The sequence below is a fragment of the Myotis daubentonii genome, chromosome 4 (genome assembly GCF_963259705.1).
Source record: "Myotis daubentonii chromosome 4, mMyoDau2.1, whole genome shotgun sequence".
Classification (NCBI taxonomy): Eukaryota; Metazoa; Chordata; class Mammalia; order Chiroptera; family Vespertilionidae; genus Myotis; species Myotis daubentonii.
Genome location: NC_081843.1, coordinates 36,997,592 through 37,022,233, shown reverse-complemented (window position 1 = coordinate 37,022,233; position 24,642 = coordinate 36,997,592). Strand labels below are relative to the sequence as shown.

General features: G+C 41.0%; 1 protein-coding gene across 6 annotated transcripts; it reads left to right on the top strand.

Moving 5' to 3' along the window:
- Nucleotides 1-1,883: 1,883 nt before the first annotated feature.
- On the top strand, nt 1,884-20,336 carry ZNF655 (zinc finger protein 655). 6 transcript variants are annotated; one of them, XM_059691741.1, is made up of 7 exons: nt 1,907-3,175; nt 4,073-4,235; nt 5,302-5,387; nt 5,775-5,901; nt 7,159-13,467; nt 13,766-13,870; nt 16,591-20,336. In XM_059691741.1, the coding sequence occupies exons 2-5, from the start codon at nt 4,100-4,102 to the stop codon at nt 7,353-7,355; spliced, it is 546 nt and encodes a 181-aa protein (XP_059547724.1). In that variant the 5' UTR covers nt 1,907-3,175; nt 4,073-4,099; the 3' UTR covers nt 7,356-13,467; nt 13,766-13,870; nt 16,591-20,336. The 6 variants fall into 6 exon arrangements, with proteins under 6 accessions (XP_059547719.1, XP_059547722.1, XP_059547725.1 ...); XM_059691740.1 differs by lacking the exon at nt 16,591-20,336 and having other exon boundaries at nt 13,766-14,483; XM_059691736.1 differs by lacking the exons at nt 5,302-5,387; nt 5,775-5,901; nt 7,159-13,467 and having other exon boundaries at nt 1,884-3,175; nt 14,582-20,336.
- Nucleotides 20,337-24,642: the final 4,306 nt, after the last annotated feature.

Below are 24,642 nucleotides of genomic sequence, written 5' to 3'. Positions count from 1 at the left end.
TTTATAAAACAGTAACTGACACCTTGAATGACTGTGACACCACTCTAAATTCCAAGACAAGTTTGAGCACAGCAATGGAAAGCCCACAAAAGGAACAGCCACCTGCTGCAGAGGCTACCAATGACTAGGTGATATTCTGAATAACCTTCCACACCCTGAAATGTCCCATTCCTTGTGAGGTTTGACCTTGCTGTGTTTGCCATTGTTTTTGCTTTCTTCTTCCCCATGACTCTTCAATAATCCATTTGAGTAGGTCTTTGCTCCTTATAACTGGCTGGCTCCCTAACCTATAATCTTCCTTGAAGACATTGTATTCCCAGAACTTTTTTCCTCCAGATACTTCCTCATATTTCCGTCTAGTGTTCCAAGTCATCTCTAAGAGCCATTACAGTATTACGCACTGTGTTTTTCTTTGTATAAACCTGCCCTTTCCCCTCTACCGCCACCCCTATTTTTACATTAAAGTGATTGAAGCTAGGTTATTGAATGCAGCTGACTGGGTGTTTTTTCCATTTATGTAGTGTGTGTAGCAAGGACTTTGGGGACAAGTATAATAACTCCATTCTTTGCGTAATGATCTACTGGCACCAGGAACCCGAAGTGGCCTGGTGGTATTCTGTTTCCAGTTCAGTGGGACACAATGTATCTCCTAAAAGAAATGTTCTTTAGAGAATCTGGACCATAACCCAGGAGACTCTAGGTTTGGAGATAGGAAGCCCAAATTCCACAAATGGACTACTGGGTGCCACTACTGTTTTGACCCCTTGGTTCCTGTACTCATGTAGTCTTTCTATTAGAGACACAATACCATATATATAGGTAATTGGTTCAGTGCGTATCAATGCATATACTATATACCCAACTAGGTAAGGTACTGCATCTTATATTAGCAATTTAGCTGTGTCTTCAATACATGTCTTTCCACAGTTCTATCAGGCTATTTCTGAATAATGAGTAAGAACCATTAATTCTGTGGTTACAAGCTCATTGTCACACCTCCTTGACTATAAAATAGGTTCCTTAGTTTAAGGTATGTCCAATGGATAAGGCATCCTGTAAGCTCACAGATGATGGTGCTAGTGCTGACAAAGTAGTCAGATTTTTAGAGCATGTATCAATTCTAGTGTGATATTCTACTTCTTTTGTATTGATCCATGCCTAGTGCAATAGTGGGTATAAAGGAAAAATTACTAAAGTGCTCATACATTTTCTTTAAAGCTATATAGTTTACACTAAAATCACAAAATTTATGAGTTGGTTGTTTCCATCTGCATCATCTGAGGAACCATGGAAAGAAAATTTTGCTCAGAAGCCAAGTAGTAGCTATTGTTTCTTACCACTCTTTGTTAGGGATTGATGCCATTGATACTCAAGGAGGAAATAAAGGGAGGGTGTATCAGAATCTCTGAGGCTGATATTTTTGTTTAAAAAGATATACAATGCCATACTTTTGTTCTTATTTAATTTGATGTGAAATAGCATTAAAGGATGACGTTTGATTTGTGAGCTTAAACAAAGCAGCACTACCTAAATCCCTTCCAAATCACTTTTTAAAATTATTCTTTAAGAGACATGCCAGTCCCTAGCAGATCTAGTTTCACAAGACATCACATTCTCTACGAATCCATGGAATCATAATACCTTAGGGCAGTGGTTCTCAACCTTCCTAATGCCGCGACTCTTTCATACAGTTCCTCATGTTGTGGTGACCCCCCAACCATAAAATTATTTTCGTTGCTACTTCATAACTGTAATTTTGCTACTGTTATTGTTGTAATGTACCCCGCGAATCACACAAGGACGCCTCAAGAAGTCGAACTAAAGAGTCACATTTATTGCAAATCCAGGACTATGAGGGGGCATTTCGCTCTCCAGATCTCATAGTGCCCACCCCAGCCCCAACACCAGATTTATACAGGCAAAGATCACAAAGGTATTGATTACATCTCAAGGTTTGGAATGAGGAACCTGGTTTGCAAAAAAGCAGTTTACAGAAGCAGACTTAAGCATGTTAATCTCAATGACAGTTTTTGGGTCCCCGGAACACTGAGTCAACAGGGACACGTTAACTGGAGCCCTCTGACCTTGGGATAATTGTGCTGTCCTTCCCAGGTAAAGGAAAATGTGCTTTCTAAGACCAGTATGACCACAACCAATGGGATTTCACATTACAATCAATAGGGTATTTAATCGAATGGGGTGATTTATATAATTCAGAAAATTAAAATAACTTTTCTATTATTTTAGCAAGAAAGTAAGTACAGAAACCAAACAGCAGGGTTAGAGTTAAACTACAGTTTCTACCTGAAATGATTGCACCATACTTCATTATGAACCGTCATGTAAATATCTGATATGCAGGATGTATTTTCATTGTTACAAACTGAACATAATTAAAGCATAGTGATTAATCACCAAAACAATATGTAATTATATATGTGTTTTCCGATGGTCTTAGGCCACCCCTGTGAAAGGGTCGTTGGATCCCCAAAGGGGTCGCGACCCCCAGGTTGAGAACCGCTGCCTCAGGGGCTTCTGCTCGGCCTCCGGCCTCCCTGTCCAAGCTCTCCGTGCTCTGCCCATCCTTGCTCCGCACAGTCCGTCTTCCCCCCAGGAATGTGGCTCTCTCCCATTCTCAGCTTCTCTCTTCCACTCCCATTGGCTCCACGCCCCCACTTCCGCCAAGCACCTCAGTAGATCCCCATCCTCGGTTTTCTGTGTACCTCCTACCATCAGAGCCGTCCATCCTCTCTTTAGCGAGTCTTCTGTGCCCGTGTGCTCGTTCCCGACTGGCTGACTCAAGCAAGTCCTCCTCCTCATCTCCAGGTGGTCTCGAGGGCTGGCTGGGCAGGGCAGGGCCTGCGGGGCGCTCTCCCAGCCGGGGCAGCACAGCCGTGACTGGTGCCCTGGCTACAAAGGCAGCCGGCGGGCTGGCAGGGAAGGAGGGCAGGAGGCACCGCAGCCGGCTCCGGGGTCCCCACACCTCCCCCGCCGGCCGCCTCCGGGGCCTCATCCGGGGCCCCGCCCTCTGCGCCGGCCGCCGGACTCCGCCTCCGGAAGTGCCACCGAGAAGCACCGCCCTCCAAGCGGCGTAGAGCGACTCCCCTAAGGCCGGGACGGCCGCGAGCAAAGGTGTCTGCGACAGGACGGCAGCCTGGCCCGCTGTGGCACTTGGGTGAGTCCCCGGAAGCCACTCTGGGGTCGCGGTCGGGGCGGCCCCGTGTTTTAGCCTCCACCCCCGCGGGGAGGACGCGGAGGCGGAGGCGGCGGGTCCCGCCGACGGCGGTTTCCGTCCCCGGGAGCGCGCGGGCCGGTGGTGCGAGGGCCTGTTTCTCCTCAGCCCGGCTCTGCCCCGCGGACGGAGGACCCTGCTGTCAGGACCCGGTGGCCGTGCCTCGGCGTCAGCCGGGTGACTGTGGCTGGCCTCGCTTCCCCCCGCGGAGCAGTGGGAGGAGGGCAGCGCCGGGAGAGGCCTTCTGCCGACCCGACGCCAGGGCCGGCCTGAGGGCTGCGGCCGGGGACAGCCCCGTCGCGGAAGGGGCGCGGAGCCCTGCGGCGGCCTTGGCTCTGAAGGACGCCAGTCCCGCCCGCTGGGGCCGCGGCTCTTCCCGGGGTGACTGGCAGGACTGAGGGAAAGGCCTGCCTGCCTCGTCGGGGTTAGCGAAGGGCCTGGTCCCCACAGTGGAATTTCGTTCTTAGTCCAGACTATTTAGTAATTGAAAGGGGGCCGACCGAGTGTTTACCAAGCAATCCTTAAAGAAATAACGAGTAATCCTAAGTAGCATATGTCTCTGGGTACAGACTTGAGCCTTGAAAGAAATTTGTAAATCTCAACTATTTTAAACTTTCCTCGGAAATCTTTATTCAGTAGAACTTTTTTGATTTTTTTTTTTTTTTTTTTGGAAATGCCACCAATTCGTTGTTTAGTTTAGGTGCTTAATCATTTCATTATCAACTATTTTTTTTTTATTGAGTATCTGCAGTGTATAAGGTGCTTTGTTAAGTGCTCAGGATAGGAACTTCCAGGCTATTTTAACGTACTAAAACCATTTCTCCTACTCTCACCCCACAGTGATGGTCATTGCCCTCCGGAACAGGGATGGAGGAACTGTCTGTCCAGGAAGCAGCAGGATCACCAAGGGCCCAGTTTCCGTGTTTGGAGACCCAGCCCGAGGGCCTGTCCCCGGAGCCTGAGTGCCTGCAGGACGCGGACATGGAACAGGGACTCCCTGGGGGTAAGGCAGAGAGAGCACTGACATCCAGGAGCACGGGCGTGGGGGAGGCTTCTGGGCCTGGTGTGAGAGGGAGGCCAGGAACTCCTGCCAGAAGATGGCCCCTAGAGGGAGGCCTGGGAGGGAGGGGCACGGGGCCCTCTATTAAGGACAGCCCGTCTTCCCTTAACAGGCAGAATGGTAGTCCCTCACTCTGCTCCAGCTGCTTTTTGTTTATACCACCTTTGCTTCATCCCATTTGCCACCTCCACAACCGTTTCTCGGATGTGCTGTTTTTATGGCCTCTCACAATCCTTGCTTGGCTTTCATTTCCTCTTAGGTTCAGGGCTGTCCCTCCCCCTCTTCCCTTCACCTAGTGTCTGGATGACCTTTCGTGCTTTGCCACAGGCCATTCTGTTGCAACTGCAGTGTTTGTGACTAATTTTGGTCAAGAAAGCACCCATTGAATTCCTTGGTTGAGCCTGTCGGAATGTATACCTGTCTTATACTGATTATACAATAACATTTTTATGTATTATATAGGTAGGTTGATCTGTCTTGTACTTCCTTTGTCCTGTAATCTTATCTCGGAATACTTGTAGCCAACTGCAGTGAAATAATGTGTGTCAGCAACACTGTGTATGTAGAGTGCTGTGGGGCATGTGGGAGTGTGGAAAGGATTGTGAGGAAACAAATGGCCATTCCTTGTTCTTAGGTGCCTTACACGCTAGTTGCGGAGACAGTGCCCATTCACAAGGTGAAGGCTTAGTGATTATAGAACAGTGTCTGGGAAAGGGTCAGAGGTCTGTTAGGTAACCATGGCTCTTGACAAGTCACTGTAAGTTCTTATGCTTTGCTTTGCCCATTTGCAAAACAGGTACACTGCGTAAAATCCCGTCTCATGGGTCTGAACTTCTGAAGTAGGGCATGCAAGTGCTGAGAAGGAGCAGAGTAGACACACTCAATACTTGATAAATGTTCATTGGTTTTACTAGAATGTTGACGGGAAGAAGGGTCCTACTGGCTCTCTTCTGTAAGGGAGCCCTGGGGAAGGGCTGCTCTCACTCTTGGCTCCTTTCTCCTCCCTTAGCTCCACCTGTTCCCCAGGTGCCTGCTCTTCCCCACGAGGGAAGCCCAGGAGACCAGGCAACTGCACTCCTGACAGCCAGGTACCAGGTGAGCTGAGGAACCTTCTTTTCCTCAGGGACTGTTGCTGCTGATTGAGTGTGTCCCTTCCCTCACCCCATCCATAAACCTTGCCTAGAACTTTTTCAGTAACAGACTCTGGTTTCAGAACTGATCCTCTTCAGAGACCTGGACGTCACACAAACCATCTTCCCATCTTCTCAACACCACTGGAAAACACTGTTTGTTCTTTATCCCTGGTGTTTTGATGGGTGCTTACTGTTAAAGGGTTATGGAATGTATTCCCTAGATTCTAACCTGTTTTCACTCCTCCCCAACACAAATACACACTGGAGACTCTGTGCCATCTCCTTCATTCTCTGGCCATGATGCTGTCGTGGCCTGATTCCCGAGAGCAGCCAGGCTGTATTATTTCAGGAGTTTGTGACATTCGAGGATGTGGCTGTGCACCTTACTCGAGAGGAATGGGGATGCCTGGACCCTGTTCAGAGGGATCTCTACAGAGAAGTGATGTTAGAGAATTATGGGAACGTGGTCTCACTGGGTAAGGACTTCTTTTTATTCATTCAGTTGACCTATTGGGATTTCTTTACTGAGTAGGTGTGAGGTCTCTGAGAAAGTAGAGTTTGGCTCAGATTCCAGGTCTAAGAACCTCTGAATCCTCTATCTTTAAGGTCATCTCCTCTGGGAGTGGTTTTCCTTTGGGGGTTTCAAGATGAGAGACATTCTACTCCTTATTCTGAGTTAATGGTTCCTGCTTTTATGGGGTATCTGTTCCCTGTTAGAAAAGGGAAGCTTGCTTGTGCTTTGCCTAAGTTCTCACCTTCCCTTTTTTATTTTAATTTAACTTAATTTAATTTTTATTTTATATGAGAGAGACTCTAGGGCAGTGGTTCTTAACCTTCTGGCCTTTTAAATACAGTTCCTCATGTTGTGACCCAAGCATAAAATTATTTTTGTTGCTACTTCATAACTGTAATGTTGCTACTGTATGAATCATAATGTAAATATCTGATATGCAGGATGGTCTTAGGCGACCCCTGTGAAAGGGTCGTTCGACCGCCAAAGGTTGTTCTCGACCCACAGGTTGAGAACCGCTGCTCTAGGGCCTCCCAACCTACAACCAGACACTTTCCTTCCTGATAATTCAGTGCCTTTGTATCTGTTTCCCATTTTCTTTGGAAGAAGAAATGCCTTTTTAAAAGATAAGCTTAAATCCTTCTTGTTGAGTAATCTCTTATAAGAGAGATTACTAAATTCGTCTTCAAGCAGGCAGGATTTGAGAGACTTCATTTAAAGACAAGACTCACTGTGCGTACATTTCAGTGAGTCACCCAGATGGTCATCCTAATAACCTCATTCCTAGCAGCAGACGTCTCAGATTTAAACCAAGTCTCTCCTTTGTCATATGGGTTGTACAGTAGGCCGCCCAGATTAGGTAACCTGTGGTGCTGTGGAGAAGCGTCAGTAGGGGGTTGTTGATAGCCCCCTTCATGTGAGCATTGCTCCTTTTCCTCTCTCTCTCTCTCTTTCTCTCTCTCTGTCTCTCTCTCTCTTTTTGTTTTTTTGTTTTGTTGTTGCCGTCTCTGCTTTTGTTCTTTTTATTTATGTGTGAATTTAATGATGGTTTTTCTTTTCTCTCTCTCATTTTGCTTTGCCTATGCTGATGGCATCTAGGGTTGTTGCTTTGTCTCCTTGATTACACTCAGGATTAAAGAGGTCTTCTTCTCTGTGGGGAGGCAGCCTGCCAACTGGGAAGGTTTTAGCGTGTTTTCCATTCCTGGCTCTTTGATCTTTATAGGCATACTTCTCCGTCTTCCCACCACCCGGATTCATAGTGTGAATTCCTGCCCGGCCCTGAGTCATACCCAGGCAAGTGCTTTCTCTGGAGAAACACTTGCAGTCCTTTCAGCAGGAATCTCCAAGAGATGGCCCAAGTATCGGCTTCCCATCGATATTGCTCGTCCCCGCTCGGAAACTCCTTTTCCACGATTATAAGATATTACATTTGATTGATGGAATAGATGCTCCCAGGATGCCACCACTTTGTAAAATTGCAGCTCCTCAAAAGACCTTTGTTAAATTTCTAAAGGGCCAAGGAAACTCTCCGTTGCCACCAGATGCATTTTGTATCCTGAATTTTGAGTTCATTCAGAAGCCATGGTTGGTGGTCATCTACTTGTGTTCTGAGAAACCACAAGTTCAACTCCAGCTCTTCAGTTATTATGTTTTCATTTTATTTTAGAATGTGGAACGTTTTTTGCGTGCCCCTCCTTTTCTGTAGTGAACAGGACCTGCTCCTTCTGATGCTTAACTCTCTTGTGACCCCTGGGCTTTCTTTATATTTAACATTCTAGTCTTCTTTTAAGTCCCTGTGGCCGCCTCCAAGGTCCTGACTTTGTCCCCTTTATTATTTGTTGCCAAACAAGATTGATACATTTATATGATCTTTTCTGATTAAGTGTTCCTTAGCTGTCCTTGGTGGAGGGGAGATGGGAAGGCAAAAGAGTTCAGTTTCTTTATTTCAGGGCATCAGATTGAATGTATATTTAACAATTTTGTATACTGTAAAGTGATATGTAATTGCAAGATACTATAAATTTTATCTAATAACTACATAATTTCCAATAGTTAACCTGTCTACTTTTTGGAGTAAAGAAACTTCTTAGCTTAATCAGCCTAATAGCACAGCATGCTAGTTAACTGAATTTCGTTCCATTTTCTCGCATCTCTTCATACACACAGGACACACATGCATACTTATACACATACTGGGCACAAATACACACAAGAAATCCTCGTATTCAATTCGCTCTTGTGATAGGAGCCTCTCTTTAGTAATTATTTTCTACAGTCCTTGGGAAGACCTTTCATATTTGTGGGTTCAGCAAATTCCATGTGCATTTTAAAGTTATACATTTAATTAACTTAGCTTAATGTTGATGTTATAAAATAAGGACTCTTATAATTCAGTCCCTGACTTAGCAGCCTGTTCACATCTTTTTTCCCATGGCAGTAGCTCTGAGGTGTATTTGTCACAGACATCAGAACTTTGGTCCTTTGGTTAAGTGCTTTGACTATATTCTAGTAAATATACAGAGTATGGCCCTCTCTGGTTTGGCTCAGTGGATAGAGCATTGACTTACAGACTAAAGGGTCCCGTGTTTGATTCCCATCAAGGGCACGTACCTTGGTTGCAGGCTCCTGCCTGGCCTGGGCCCTGGTCGGGGTGCATGAGGAAGACAACCAATGTTTCTCTCACATCAGTGTTTCTCTCTGTCTTTCCCTCTCTTTTCCACTCTCTCTAAAAGATCAATGGAAAAATATCCTCGGGTGAGGATTAACAAAAACAAATAAACAAGACAAAAAAATATAGAGTATGAACAATTGAGTAAAAGAGCGAAAAAGTTTATAAAAACATAATTTTTATTACCAAATCTAAAAAGAAGCATACTCTATTAACAATGTATGAATTACTGGCTTGAGGATCATACCCAAAGGAATGTTATATATGACTTAGTGCTTAAAATTAAGATTAAGTACTGGAAATTAAGACTGGGAAAGAGGCCTGGATTGCATTGCCAATGGGATAGAGTGGCGGGTGCCTGGTTAGATGACATGTTTATCAGAATTCTAGTTCATGATAAGTGAGTTGATAAATCAGGAATGTTTGGCACATAGCCCCTAACTTTTTGAAGTTAATGTCCTCAGGACAAAAATGATTTTGTATAGAATGTTTTTATTGCCACAGCTATATACTATTTCTTAAGCAACCAATAGGTTCCTAGATAATCCTATCTAATAATAGACAAACATGGTAATTGGCCGTACCTTCGCTACGCCTCACATAGGCTAATCAGCGGGATATGCAAATTAACCGCCGACAAAGATGGCGGTTAATTTGCATACATAGACGCAAAGCGGTGGATCGAAGACTGAAGGTGGCTCCGGCCGGAGCGAAGGCCTAGGTCCCGGGTGCCGGAGGAAAACCGGTGCCAGCAGCCAGGGGAAGGGAAGGCCTATTGCACGAATCTTTTCGTGCAACAGGCCTCTAGTGTGTGTGTGTGTGTGTGTGTGTGTGTGTGTGTGTGTGTATTTTAGTCCTTACTATAACCCTGTGAGCAGATATTACTCTATACCTGAGGAAGCTGAGATTCAGAGAAATTAGTAATTCACGTAATTTGGAATCAAAACTGACTATGAAACCCATGCTCTTTTTCACTATTTTGTGTCTTAAAGCAATTAGTTAAACCACATATGGTGTTTTTTATATTTTCATGGCTGTACTCTGATGACAATGAAAAATAGCTATGATAAATTGAACAGATAGGCACGTTTGTATAGTTTGGGAACAGAAAGGACACATTCAAGACATAAAATTGTCTAGGAATATATTCCATTATAAGTATACTAGAGGCCCGATGCACGAAATTCTTGCAAGAGTAGCCCTTCTTTCTCCTGGCTGCTGCCACCGGCTTCCCTCTGGCACCTGGGACCCAGGCTTCCCTTGCAGCAGCCCCGGCTTTGTCTGGAAGGTTGTCCAACGTCCGGTCTAATGAGCATATTAAACTTTTATTATTGTAGAAGATACACAAGAACAGTATTGCTAAGGAGAGATTTTATTTGTGTATTTTTTAAGGATCAGGAAGAAAGGCATGAAACTTCCAAATGGCTAAATCTTAGGCAGGAAACCAAATAATGAGGTATATTTTATTTTTTTGCTTTATTCCTTAACCTTTTAATTCTGAGGTATATTTTAAATGTTACTTTAAAAAACCAGATTAAGTAAAAATAAATCAAATTAAGAAATGGCTTTGGTTTAAATTTAAAAATTAAAAGATTTTAATAAAAAATTAAGTTATTTTTCTAAAATATATTTTTATTGATTTCAGAGAGGAAGAGAGGGGGGGAGAGAGAGAGAGAAACAATGATGAGAATCATTGATCAGCTGCCTCCTGCATGTCCCCCACTGGGGATCGAGCCCACAACCCAGGCATGTGCCTTGACCAAGAATCAAACCGTGACCTCCTGGTTCATAGTGCTCAACCACTGAGCCACACCAGCCAGGCAAAAATTAAGTAATTTTAGATTAGAGGCTTGAGCTACAAAAAAAATCTAAGCAAATGCTATTTTTGAAAGCATAGAGTTTTGACTTAAATTTAGGAAAAAGCATTTATTTATTTATTATTGATTTTAGAGAGCGAAAGGGAGGGAGGAAGAGAGGGGGGGAGAGAGAGAGAGAGAAAGAAAAAGAGAGAAGGAAAGAGAAACATTGATTTGTTGTTTCACTTATCTATGCATTCATTGGTTGCATCTTCTATGTGCCCTGACTGGATATTGAACTTGCAAGCTTGGCATATCCGGACCACTCTCTGACTGAGTTACCTGGCCAGGGCAGGAAAAGACATTTAGACCAATGGCAGGAAAACCTGTCTCAATGCTTTCTGAGACCCTTAGTGTGGTAGAGTAGAGAGAATATAAACTGTGGAATTAAACTTGTGTTCCAGTTATCAGCTGTGATACATTGAGCAAATATTTAAACTCACACTCATTTTCTTCATCTATAAAACATGAAAAATAGCCCTGACCGGTTTGGCTCAGTGGTTAAGAGAGTCGGCCTGTGGACTCAAGAGTCCCAGGTTCGATTCCGGTCAAGAGCATGTACCTTGGTTGTGGGCACATACCCAGTGGGGAGTGTGCAGGAGGCAGCTGATCGATGTCTCTCTCTCATCGATGTTTCTGACTATCCCTCTCCCTTCCTCTCTGTAAGAAATCAATAAAATATATTAAAAAAAAACACACACGAAAAATAGTGTCTCCCTTTTGGTTTGTGCCAAGGATTAAGTTAGATTATGTTTATAAGTACCTGGCTCATGGTAGTTACTCAAATGTTTGTTTGAAAAGGACGAGTGATATGAGCTATAGACCAATTTTTTTAATACAAATAAAAATTTTAGGAGAGTTCAAATTATTTCTTTACAAGTTCAGTTTCCTCAAATTGAATATTGCTCTGACTGTGCCTAGAGTTTGGATTTTTATTATAAAGAGATTTTTTATTTCTTTGCCACTAAAGATCTCTTAGAGCCCTTTTAATGAAAACATTCATGATTCCAAGTCTTTTGGATCCTGGTTCTCCAATCATTATTTCTGTTCTTTTATTATGTTTACTATTTATTCCATTACCAACATATTGGTTTTCTGTTCTCTTTCTATACATATTTTGGAGGAAGGAATGGATTTCATTCACAATCATTTTTTTACTGGTGGATTATTTAAAAGCCAGGTTCTGAAATAAGACTGGGTTTATGTCCTATCAGTGGTTCTCAACCTTCCTAATGCCATGACCCTTTAATACAGTTCCTCATGTTGTGGTGACCCCCAACCATAAAACTATTTTCGTTGCTACTTCATAACTGTAATTTTGCTACTGTTATGAATCGTAATGTAAATATCTGATATGCAGGATGTATTTTCATTGTTCGCGACCCATAGGTTGAGAACCGCTGGAACCACTTGTGGCCTTGGGCAAGTTAATTAACCTTTTTGAAGCTTAGTTTTCCTATTTGTAAAATGGGTATAATAATAGTGACTACCTCATAAAGGTATGGTGACTATTAAGTGAGTGCAAGCTTGTATAGCTCATGGGTATGGTACTTTGTACCTACCACCTACTTAGAAAATCATAGCATAATATTTTGATGATACAGGTGACTTTAAGTCTATATCATGAACTCTGTTTTCTTCTGAACTTCAGTCTTGTATATCTAATTGCCTGTTAAGCATTTATATCTTTTTACATTACCTTAAACACAAGTCCAAAATCAAACCTCTCATTCCACATCGATATGATCTTTTTTGTTGTGCATATGTGATTTAAGTGTAGACATAAAGAACCAAAATTTCAGTTATCAAATACTTAGAAATATCTTAATAAATATCTGAAAAGTAGAAGTTGCAAATTATGTTATCAGAATTCTGAACAGAATAGTTGCTGCTTCATACCACACTAACATTTTTTTTTAACTTGCAAAACTATTTCATTTGACATGGAGGACCTTAACTAAATACATGTCCAAAAGAACTCTATTAATGCCCAGTAGGAATTTAGAAACACAGTAAATAAAAGACATTTATATCTTTTTTATATTTGTTCTGATCTCTCTGCTCTTAGACTCTCACACAGAATCCCAAGAGGGCAGCTGTTAGTTTGTATTTTCTAAGTCCAATGCCCTTTTAAAAACATTGGTTATTTGTTGTATGTTGATACTTGGACACAAAATTGGTACTCAGTGAGTAGCTTTTAAGTAAATGAATCAAAAGAAATGCAAGATACAAGCTACATGGTCCCTGCAAGATAAAAGCTACATGATCCCTGCAATCAGGTAGGGATGATGATACCTGAAACCAAGTAAAAAATCTGTAAATTTCATTATATAGTGACATATCAGGATAAGAGGAACAAATAAATTTTGTAGACATTCAGTAAGTGAAGAGAAAGGCTTTTGGAGATGAGAGGCTTGAGCTAAGACCTTGTATGTGTGCTACTAGAAGCTTTCTGGGCTGAACATGTGTAAAATGCCCCATTGATACTATAATAGTTCTGGCCCTTCAGAAGCAGACTGCCTCTTACTTTCACTTTAAAAGAGTTTAGATCCTAGCAGTCCATTATGCAAGCCGGAGAAAGACCATTTTATGTGAAGATGCACTTTTATTGCACTTTCCTCACTATATATTATAATTATTTGTTTATACCTGTCTCTGCAGTTAGGAGTATAAGGTCTTTGAGAGAATGGGCCTTATTGACTTGAGCCCTTTATCCCTGACATACTTTGGATAGAGAGGGCATCCCATAAATGTTTGTTTAATAAACAAGAGTGTAAGCTCCTAATGGGTGAGAATGTGTCATATTATTCTTTGTTTCCTTATTTGAATTGAAATGAATTGTTTCTTAAGATTTATCCTAAGAATAGTTACTCAGCCTTCACTGATTCTGTTGCTATGGTTCATGTCACCATACAACAGATGCTTAATTATCCACTTTTCTCTAGGTTATATTTTGATTACCTCAATTTTGACCAGGTCTAATACAAGATTGATCTAGAGGCAACAGGTGAGGAGTGCTAATGATAATTTCTGTGAAATTATCCCATGCATAAATTCTGTTTGAGTAATGTTTAAGTGAACACTATTGCTCTCAAAAGTCATAAACTTGTTCCTTGACATACTTCTTCATAGAGCACAAATAGGAGTTCCTTGTAGAGGATCTTTGCCACTCTCACACTCCAGGTCTTCCTAATGTCTTCTAAGAATTTACTTTCTTTCTCTGTTAGCCATAAGTTAAGAGAAAAAGTGGCTGGTATGGTATCTGGGGATAAATTGCCACATCCCATTTCCTTCTCTATGAGCAGGATTTCCAATTTTCAAGCCTGATGGGATCTCTCAGCTGGAACAAGATCTACAGGTCTTTGATTTGGAAACTAAGAATAGAGAAGTCTTAAGAGATGACTGCTCAGGTGAGTAAGGCAGAATCAATCAGATGGAATTAGTACTGTTGTTGAGCCAAGTTGTAGCTGCTTTGGCAATCAGAATGGAGAGCTCTGTCTGTATCCCAGAATGGAGAGCTCTTTCCTTTTCTCTCCAGTTTTTTTTTTTTTTTTAATTGATTTTTAGAGAAAAAGGAAAGGAGACAGCAAAACATCCATGTCAGAGCAAAACATTATCAGCTGCCTCATGCACACCCCCTATTGGGGATCAAGCTGGCAACCTGGGCATGTACCCTGACCAATGAATGGAACTGGCAACCTTTTGGTGCATGAGATGCCAAACCAACTGAGCCACACTGGCCAGGGCTTCCCTTCAGTTTTGATGAACTCTATGCATTTATTTTGTCCCTAATCATCCACAAGTTGTAGTAGGTCTCTATTCAAGTTGCTTGTCTATAATTCGCTTGAACTATTTTCTCCTTTGAAATACCTTAATTAATTTTCTTACTCTGCTGAAAGTATCTTCTGTTTCTACCACACCCTGAACCATTTAGAACCTACCACACTTTCATTTCATGCCCTTGTATCTGCTGTTGAAATTTTATGCATATGTTTTAGAGTAAATAAACTTCTTTAATCCTGATAGATACTATATTACTTAGCTTTTTCCTCTCTGAGTTTTCTTTTTCTAAGCATAGGGTACAGATTACATTTGCATTTTCTATTTATATATTGCATCAGATGGAGGAACCAGAGAAGAGAACAAGCTGTTGATTCCTAAGCAGAAAATTTCAGAAGTACATTCATGCAAAATGAGAGTAGGAAGACTCAAAAAGGATGCCGGCCAAGTTCCTGAGACTAGAGAAGTGTATAAACCTGAGGACAGATTAGAAAGGCTTCAGGAAATACTAAGGAAATTTTTATTCCTGGAGAGAGAGTTTAGGCAAATAACAATCAGCAAGAAAACTTTCACCAGTGAAAACAATGAATGTAATGAACCTGAAAAAAGCTTCAGTCTGGAATCTACCCTTGATACAGACCAGAGAGATCTTAGAATACAGAACATTGATGACATTGATAGGTATGACATTAGCCTCAACCAAAATTCAGCTGCTGAGAAACATGAACAAGTAAATCTAACACAGGATTTTCAGAATAGTGAATATAAAGAAAGCTTAATGGATCTTTCCCACCTTAGTAAATGTGAGAGCATTTTCACCACTGAGAAATCCTATAAATGTGATGCATGTGAGAAAATCTTCCATCAGAGCTCAGCTCTTTCTAGACATCAGAGAATTCATACTAAAGAGAAACCCTACAAATGTAAAGAATGTGAAAAATCTTTCAGTCAGAGCTCAAGTCTTAGTCGACATAAAAGAATACATACTAGAGAAAAACCCTATAAATGTGAAGTGTCTGAGAAGTCCTGTGAATTATCTGATAAATCCTCTAGTCAGAGCTCAGGCATAATGAAGCATAAGAGGATTCACACTAAAGCAAAATCTTATAAATGTAGCAATTGTGAAAGAGTATTCAGTCGTAGTGTACACCTTACTCAACATCAGAGAATTCACAGAGAGATGCCCTGTAAGTGTACTGTATGTGGCAGCGACTTCTACCATACCTCATTCCTAGTCGAACATCAGAAGGTTCACTGTGAAGAGAAAGCCTATGAATATGAATGTGGGATGAACTTTACTAAACATCAAGGAGTTAGTCTCAGAGAAAAGCCCTATACATGTACTGAATGTGGAAAAGACTTCAGATTGAATTCCCATCTTATTCAGCATCAAAGAATTCACACAGGAGAGAAACCACATGAATGTAATGAATGTGGGAAAGCTTTCAGTCAAACCTCATGCCTTATTCAGCATCACAAAATTCACAGGAAAGAGAAATCCTCTGAGTATAATGATTATGAGGAAAGTTTTAATCATAGCTCAGACCTTGTCCTGCAGCGAGAAGTCCTTGCCAGAGAAGAAGCCTTTGATTGTGATGCATGGGAAAAGAACCTCATTCAGAGAGCACAACTTGTTCAACATCAAAGAATTCATACCAAAGAGAAACCTTATGAATGTAATGAACGTGGGAAGACATTTAGCCAAGTTCAGGCCTCATTCAATATCTGAGAGTTCACACCAGGGAAAAATTGTGAGTACTGAATGTTATAAAATCTTCAGTCAGCTCAACCTTTTCATCATCGGAGAATCCACACCAGAGAGAAATTTTCTGAATGTGATGAATGTAGGAAAGCTATTAGTTTTAAACTTTTAATTGATGCCTGCACACCCATATCAGAGAAAACCTACAAATATATTGAATGTGGTAAATGCTTTATGTTATGTTCATAACTTAGTCATCATTGGAGAATTCATACAGGAATAAAAGCCCACTACTGTAAAGAATGTGAAAAAGCCTTCAGTCAAAGAAAATACCTTTTCAGCATCAAATTCATTCCATGCAGAAAGCCTATGAATGTAATAAATGTGTGTGTGTGTGAAGATTCAGTCATATTTCAATCTTCATTCAACATCAAAGAATCCATACCCAAGAGAAGCCATTGAGTATAGGAGTTCAAGTCTTTTTCATCATCAGAATATCTACACCAGACCAGAATCTGATATAACACAAATGGAATAAATTTATTGCCATATTTCAGGCTTCACTCAACATCAAAATATTGAAGGGACAATTGTTGATTATTTGTATATGAAATCATTAATATATAGTCCCGATCTTTTTCATTGCAGAAGAGTCTAGCCTGAGGAGTGACATGGTGAATGCAGTACTGTTTTCTCATGGCATTCTTTAATATAATAGGTGTTGTAAGTAACTATGTATACTTTATTTATGGAATTCATTTAAGCTATTTTTATTTTAATGTGGCCTATAAACATTTTTCTTTTTCTTGAAATTGGTATGTATTGTTCTCAGCTTCCCTAAGGTACTGTAATTACACCAATGTTAAAACATATCAGCATCTGGAAGGGAGCTCATTTAGTTTTTTCTGCTGTTCTCCACTCAGGTTCTCTCCAAAACAGACTATTAGGCCTGCTCTTTTCTGAAGACCCTAATTCCTGTTTGTTTCTAGCCACAACAACTGGATTCCTGTTGATTTCTCCACTCTCTTAAGCGCCTTCAAATGATGGTTTCCTAGTTTTAAGCTTTTCACCAGCAGGTATGCGGTCCCCACTTGATGTCACTGTTCTGGTGTCTTCTTTCCCAAAGTAAAGCATCTTCCTTTAAAAGAATTGGATTTCCACACCTGGTTCACCCATGAGTATGAAAGATTCTGTCTTCCTTGAATTTATGACAGACAGCTAAACAATTTCAAGTGATGCCCAAGTTTTTAGCTGCCTTGTTTTGCATCCACAGCCCACTAACAGAGATGATAAGGACTCTTAGTGTTATAGCTACATTCATTCAGCATCTACTCTGCATGTCTAAGTTTAGAAATATTTTATATACTTCCATTGAAGGCCAGCAAAATGCTCGGGCTTGTTTTTGATAGGGCAAAACATAAAGAACATATACTAAAAGATCAGAGAGCTTCATAAGGCAGAGAGCTCAACCTACCAACAAAGATATTGCTGTTCTTACATAATATCTCCAGAGAGAATATTTCAAGAGAGTTGGAAATTCTGTTCCTGGTAAAATTTTAACCATTAAGGTTGTTTTCTTATCTATTTGGATTTCCACCTTCAATATCCCCTCATCAGTCTAGGACAGTATTTGAAGTGTGGGGGCATTTTGTATACTTATTCATTATCACATTTTTTTTTGTATTTTACTAGAGTCTATAGGCCATATACAAGAACATGATTTTCTTGATTGATAAAAGTGATCACAGATGTTGGCTCCAGATTTCAGGATCACCATCATAACACCTAGCAACAGTTTATGATTCTTAGATGATGTCAAAGCACTTTATTATATTTTTCCATCTTAAGTTTCATAATATTTTGTGAATAAGACAAGTGTTATTTAAAATTCTAGTTGTCATTCCAGCAGTTGAGGCCTTCATAGTTCAGAAGTTATAATATTCATGAGGGATCCTCAACAAATACATAAAAATGTATTGCTTGCCCTATAAGCATTTTATGGCTAACCTCTAGGATAGTTCTACCAGTATATTTTACCTCTTAGCCATCAGCAAGCATATGATCTAATCAGGGCAAGGTAGGAATCTAAATGTAAAATCAAATGGAAATGCATGTTTTTTTTTCCCTGTCAAGGAATGTGTATACTCATGTATAGAAGCTAATAGTCACTTCCAGGGATTATGAAACAAAGGATGAAGTAATCCTTAAATACCAGAATGTATAAACATCACTTGTATGCATTTGGTTTAGGAATGTGCTTTTTACTTCCGCTTGAATAAAAGTGTGTTTGATATTCTGCAAATCTGTTTCAAATAAAATCTGAAGGCCTTAGCTGGAAGCATTTGGAAATTTTGGAATCACCTTTCTGGCTGCAACTCAGTTCCTTACAGATATTTCATAACAAGAGTAGATTGTTCTGTATACTGGTACTTGCTCTTCCACAGTACTCTTGAGGAATAAAGTCTGAATGTTTAGGAATTAAAGGATTATTCAATTGGGATGGTGTCAGTACATAAAATAAGAGGAAATCATTTGAGGTTTCAGTTAAATTAGGCAGAATGTGTGTGTTTTTTTAGTAAAACACATTTTTAAAAATTAGAAAAAAGTAACTTGCCAGTTTAAGCTTGCTGATATTTAATTGGTCCAATAGAATATGAGTTTGTGTTAATTTTTTTAGTCTTGATGCTGGAGAGGTAAGAGAAGAAATCTAATAGTTGAGGGACACCTAATTTTACCTTCTATCTGCCCACCCACATACATGTACATATATGTATGTGTATATTCAAACTTATTCCTCACAACTCTGCAAGGGAATTAGCTTCATTTTACAGAACTGAGGTATAGGGAGGTTAAAGAACTTGTTAGGATCACATAGCAAGTTCAAAGTCAGGTGTGTTTGACTCCAAAACGTCAAGTTGGTATTAGACACCAACCAGGGACGATTTCTTTGATTGCTCTTCATTCCTTGTTACACCCCAATGATTCACTGCTATTAGTTTGCAACTCATCCTAAATGCTCTCAAAGCTCTCTGGGATACTAGGAGAAAATATCCCAATATCTTTTGGTACTAGTTAGAGACCCTTCTCCGCCCCATGAACAGGCTTAGACAATTTTGACTGTGACAGGTCACAGATCAAAGGTCCCAAATTCCTGTCTCCTAAGTCCCCTCCATTCCCATCACTAGATTTACATTTCCATTTTCAATGCCCAAATGTGCTCTTAATTTTTGCTGCTAATTAGAACTTGCTGATGGACATTTATTACCAAGATTTACTGTCACCTCTGGTTACATTATAGCAGTGGAACAAAGCAGTTATTGGGAAAATCAAGTTTGATACCTAGGTTCTGGGTTGAGCAAAAGAGTATCCAGATAGAGGTAGACTTGAAAGATATGTGGTACACTGGAAGAGGAGCAAGGAGAGCATTTCAGGCAAGAGAGATGATGTCAGAAGGCCTACAAATGAGAATATGGCGTTTTCAGGGCAATATATGAGCTTTCTGGAGAAATGCCTCACGCTAGCAAATAGTATGAGGGTAACTGATGAAGTTGAAGAACGAAAACTTCTAGGGTGTCATCTCAGCAAAGCATAATGGGATTCCCACAACTAGAAATGTAACTACCTGTCCATTCAGTAATACATTTACCAGGCACTATGATATTCAGTGCTAGTCAAAGGATACAGTTAACCTAATCAAATGAATGAAACCATCTACTGAGTAAAAATAAACAGATTAGTTGTCTAAACAATAGCTTCAGAATTAGACATACCTGTGTTTGAATTTTGCTGTTTACTAGCTGTGTGACTTTGGAAATTTTACTTAGTCTCTCTAGTTTTCTTGTCTATATAATGTGGCTAATAGCATGAAAATTAAAGAGATAATGTAAAAGGTACTGGTCATATAGTAAGTGCCAAATAGTTATTAATATAAACACTATTATAAAAACCAGTAAAAATAGAAGACAGATGTTTAGATAGAAGATGGAATTAATGAGCAAGCATTTAACAGTGTAGGACTGGCATTGTCCAGGATGGGATGCCCTGGGTTTGGAGAACTTAAATATGACTAGAGAAAACATCAGGCATCCTTGTCTGTGGTAGGAACTGCCTCCTGACAGGCACTCCCTGTTGGAGTCAGCAAGCTGACATCTGTCTTGTCTAAAATTCATATGAGTTCACATTTTCAAAATACAAGTGCATAAAGGAACTATTGTTTAATCCAAGACTAAGAATGATTTCAATAAGAAATCAGATGGTGCCCTGTATAAGTCAACAAGAAAATAATGCTGGAATTTTATTTTGTTGATGCATCCTATTCACTCCACTTATAGAAAATGGTTAACCTCTTGTATTTGTATTTCATTCATGTTTATAAATTTACAACTTGGACATAACTACAAGTGTCTTGTCTTTTTTCTTTTCGGCGGTTGCTCATATTACAAATCTTCACCCAGTCTTTCTTCATTGTCCTTCCCATGTGCAGTTAGACACTAGCCAGGGGTGGGCAAACTTTTTGACTTGAGGGCCGGAACAAAAGCATGGATGGAGTGTTTGTGTGAACTAATATAAATTCAAAGTAAACATCATTACATAAAAGGGTACGGTCTTTTTTTTTTTTTTTTTTTTTTTTTTTTTAGTTTTATTCATTTCAAACGGGCTGGATCCGGCCCACGGCTGCACTAGGCTCTGATTTGAGCAGACCAGGGTTCAAATGCTGCCTCCTTGCTTACTAACTGCAGCTTCTGGCATGAAGATAGTAAAAATTACCAGCTTCATCAGATTGTTGTGAGGATTAATGAGATGATATCAGTTTAAATGCCCCACAATTGGTAGCTGTTATTTCTGAGTTTAGCAGGAATCTACCCTTATCATATAACTCATTTCCTTAATCCCTTTTCCTGCTTCAACATATCAAATGTGCCACAGACAAATTTGTAGTGCAGGCACAGTAGGGTCTTTGGACCTCTCTAAGGTTTTTCTTCCACATATTGGTATTGGTACCAGCATGCTCCTCCTGTTTGTTTATATACTCCATGCAAAACTGGTAGGGCCTGGGTTGAAGGGACAAAGGGAAAGGAGGACTGAGGGCCTTCATAACGTGAATTTGGGCTCAGCAGGTCACCTGATCTGTAATTTTGAAGGAGGAGGTGAGATGGGTGGTAAAACTGCAGGAGTCAAGCGGAGGAGGCAAATGGGGTGCATACAGGGTCAGAGGGGATGAAGAAGGAAACAAGTTTAGATCCTTGGTCCACTTAGTGATACAGTGGGCAAACAGAGAAATCTGTTCCAACCTCCTCCGATCCTTCCCAGGGGAAGGGCAAACACCAATTTAAGGTCTCCACCCCCACGTGGTTCTGGACCCAGCTCCCCAGCAGCCTCTAGAGAACCCCCGATCAAGATTAGACCAGATTAGACCTTTGAACTGCCTAGATGGGACTCAGAAGTGCATGCCAAGGACCCATGTTTCCAGGCTTCTGAGTGAGTGTAGGGGATCAGCAACCCAGGGAGCAGAGTGGGGCAGCCTGTGACAAGCTCAGACTGCAGTGGTGGGCTAGGGCTGTGCGGGAGGGGCGCGGTGTGGGGGGGACTCACAGGGAATTGGGTTGGGGCTGCAGGCCACCTGCGGTGCTGCCAGCCTGGTGGCCATCTCACAGCAAGACCCAGATGACCTGGAAAGAGAATGGAGCTTCTCAGACCTTTTACTGGTCTGAGAGTCTCCTGGGAAAAGTTCACCCACCGTTTCCCTATACCTGACCCCTTCTCCTACCCTTTCCTGAAGTGACTGCTCATCCCGTGTCCTGTTCTGAAGAATTTTTGAGATGATCTTGGCCTTGGAGCAGCACCAGGGATTGGACAGAGCCCTTGGAGAAGCTTCCTGAGCAGATGTCCCCTGAGTCTCTCTTTCCATCCCCTGAGCAATAGCCTAAAAAGCGCAAGAGTGAGGAGCTAACCTAACTGGTTTTCTTTGTCTAAACTTTGTCCTTTTAAAAAATATATATTTTATTGATTTTAGAGAGGAAGGGAGAGGGGGGGAGAGAGAAACATCAATGATGAGAGAGAATCATTGATCAGCTGCCTCCTGCATGCCCGCTACCGGGGATCGAGCCCGCAACCCAGGCATGTGCCCTTGGCCAGAATCGAACCTGGGACCCTTCAGTCCGCAAGCCAATGCTCTATCCACTGAGCCAAACCAGCTAGGGCTAAACTTTGTCCTTCTAACCATGGCCTCACATCAGATGGACATGATTAACCTTACACTTAGGGTTCTGGTATTTATTTATCAAGACTACTGATATTTATTTATTTATTTCCTAACGCTCTATTACATGTAAACAAAGCCTATAACTAATGTTTCCTCTCTATGTCGAGCAAACCTGCAGGAGCACTATCAGCACTAAGTCTTGAAGAGCTATCATTCCAGCGCCTGCTAACTTGCTTTGTCTTTGGAGAAGCTCAGGGAATGTGTGGGTAAATAAGTGAATGAACCCAGCAAAATATGTCCCATACCCCAAGTACCAGGAAAAGAGCTCTCCTTCACCTTTAGGGAAGATACATTTTCCACTCAAGGTATAAACGGGTGCCTGCCTATGTAATACAATAGACAAGCTAGCCACCTGCTGATGGAAGATGAAGTTAAACTATAAATATCTGTATTTTAATTTCAATCTTCCATCTCACTATTATCTGGTATATATGTCTGGCTATTAAAAAAGGTGGACTTGATTATTTAATTGGAGGACAAAGGCTTAGATATTGCACATCATGGACTTTGAGATGGCTTATGTTTGGGGAGATTTTCTTTCACACATACAGTGTTCTAATGGTGTTTTTAGGCTAATATTTCATTCAGCAAGTATTTACTGAATTATTATTTATGAGGTGTTGAAACTAAGTTGAAAATAAACCCACCTAACCCCTACCCACCCCCGAGCTTAGAGTTGAGTTGGAATACTTAACTGTGAGAGGTCATAGACCAATAAATAATGTAGAAGTTTACAAGAGGAGATCCCTGTGAACTAGTGTGAGCCCAGGAAGCCTTAGAAAGTCTTGAGTTTGTCCTTGAAAGAATTTAGAGTAGCGGTTCTCAACCTGTGGGTCGCGACCCCTTTGGGTGTGGAACGACCCTTTCACAGGGGTCACCTAAGACCATCGGAAAACACATATATAATTACATATTGTTTTTGTGATTAATCACTATGCTTTAATTATGTTCAATTTGTAACAATGAAAATACATCCTGCATAGCAGATATTTACATTACGATTCATAACAATAGCAACATTACAGTTATGAAGTAGCAACGAAAATAATTTTATGGTTGGGGGTCACCACAACATGAGGAACTGTATTAAAGGGTCGTGGCATTAGGAAGGTTGAGAACCACTGATTTAGAGTAAGAAAGGGGTCGTGTTTTAGGTGAGAGAAGGTAGAATAGACCCTTACCATAGGTTCCTTGCTGCTAGTCTTTATAAGAGTTCAGGTACCCATATTCACCTCCCTAAAATACTAAATTATTCATAGTTTCAGTCTATACTTCATAAGCTGGCAATGAATCCTCCACAGTAGCCTCAACCCAACTTAAAAGTTTTACCTCAGTGTTCCCCCAAGACAAACCCAGCAAGAATGGCGTGTCTGCACAAGGTAAAGCAGGAGTCACTGTGCTGCCCTCTGTTGTACATTGGTGTCCTTTTACTCACATGCATTGCTGTTTCCTACATTCTCCGCCTATCAAACCCTCCGTCTCAAGATCCCATGTGTGAAGACTCAGTGCAGGACAGCCTCGCTCATGAAGCTTTTGAAGAGACCCGGGCTACGAAGAAGGAAACGGATGCAAGAGACATTTACATGGAAACTTGCCAGACTTGGTGGCTAGTTGAGCAGTAGAGGGATGTGGGCTACAGTGGTCTTTGCTCCCTTCACTGTTATATCTCTTACAAAAAAATCTTCACCAGTTGCTAATATCTTTGTAATTGCCATTCACTTCTCAACACAGCACACTGTTTCTGTGTCATCAAAACTGGTTATATCTAGCCCAGGCTGACGTTTCCCAGTGGTTAGAGCATTGGCCTGCACACCTATCAAAGGCACATACCTGGGTTACAGGTTTGATCCCTGGCCCTGGTTGGGGTAGGTGTGTGAGGCACTGTTGGTGGTAAATTGGTATGGTCATTATGGAAAATGGTATGAAGGTTCCTCAGAAAATTAAAAAGGCAAGTACCATACAATCCAGCAATTCCACTCTGGGGTATTTATCTGAAGGAAACAAAATCATTACCTTAAAAAGATATTTGCACCCCCATGTTCACTGCAGCATTATTTACAATAGCCAAGACATGGAAATGACCTATGCTAAAGAAAATGTGGTATACATAAAAAGGGGACATCTGTAATACTTTCAACAATAAAGATAAATTTTGCCCAGCTCAGCGGTTGGTTGTTGACCTATGAACTAAAAGGTCATGTGTTCAATTCCTGGTCAGGGCACATGCCCAGGTTGCAGGCTCAATCCCTAGTGTGGGACTTGAAGGAGGCAGCCGATCAATGATTCTCGCTCATCATTGATGTTTCTGTCTCTCTCTCCCTCTCCTTTCCTCTCGGAAATCAATAAAAATATTTTTTAAAAAAAACCAATAAAGATAAATTTTTAAAATGTGGTATACATATACAATGAATTATCACTCAGCCACAAAAAAAAGGAAA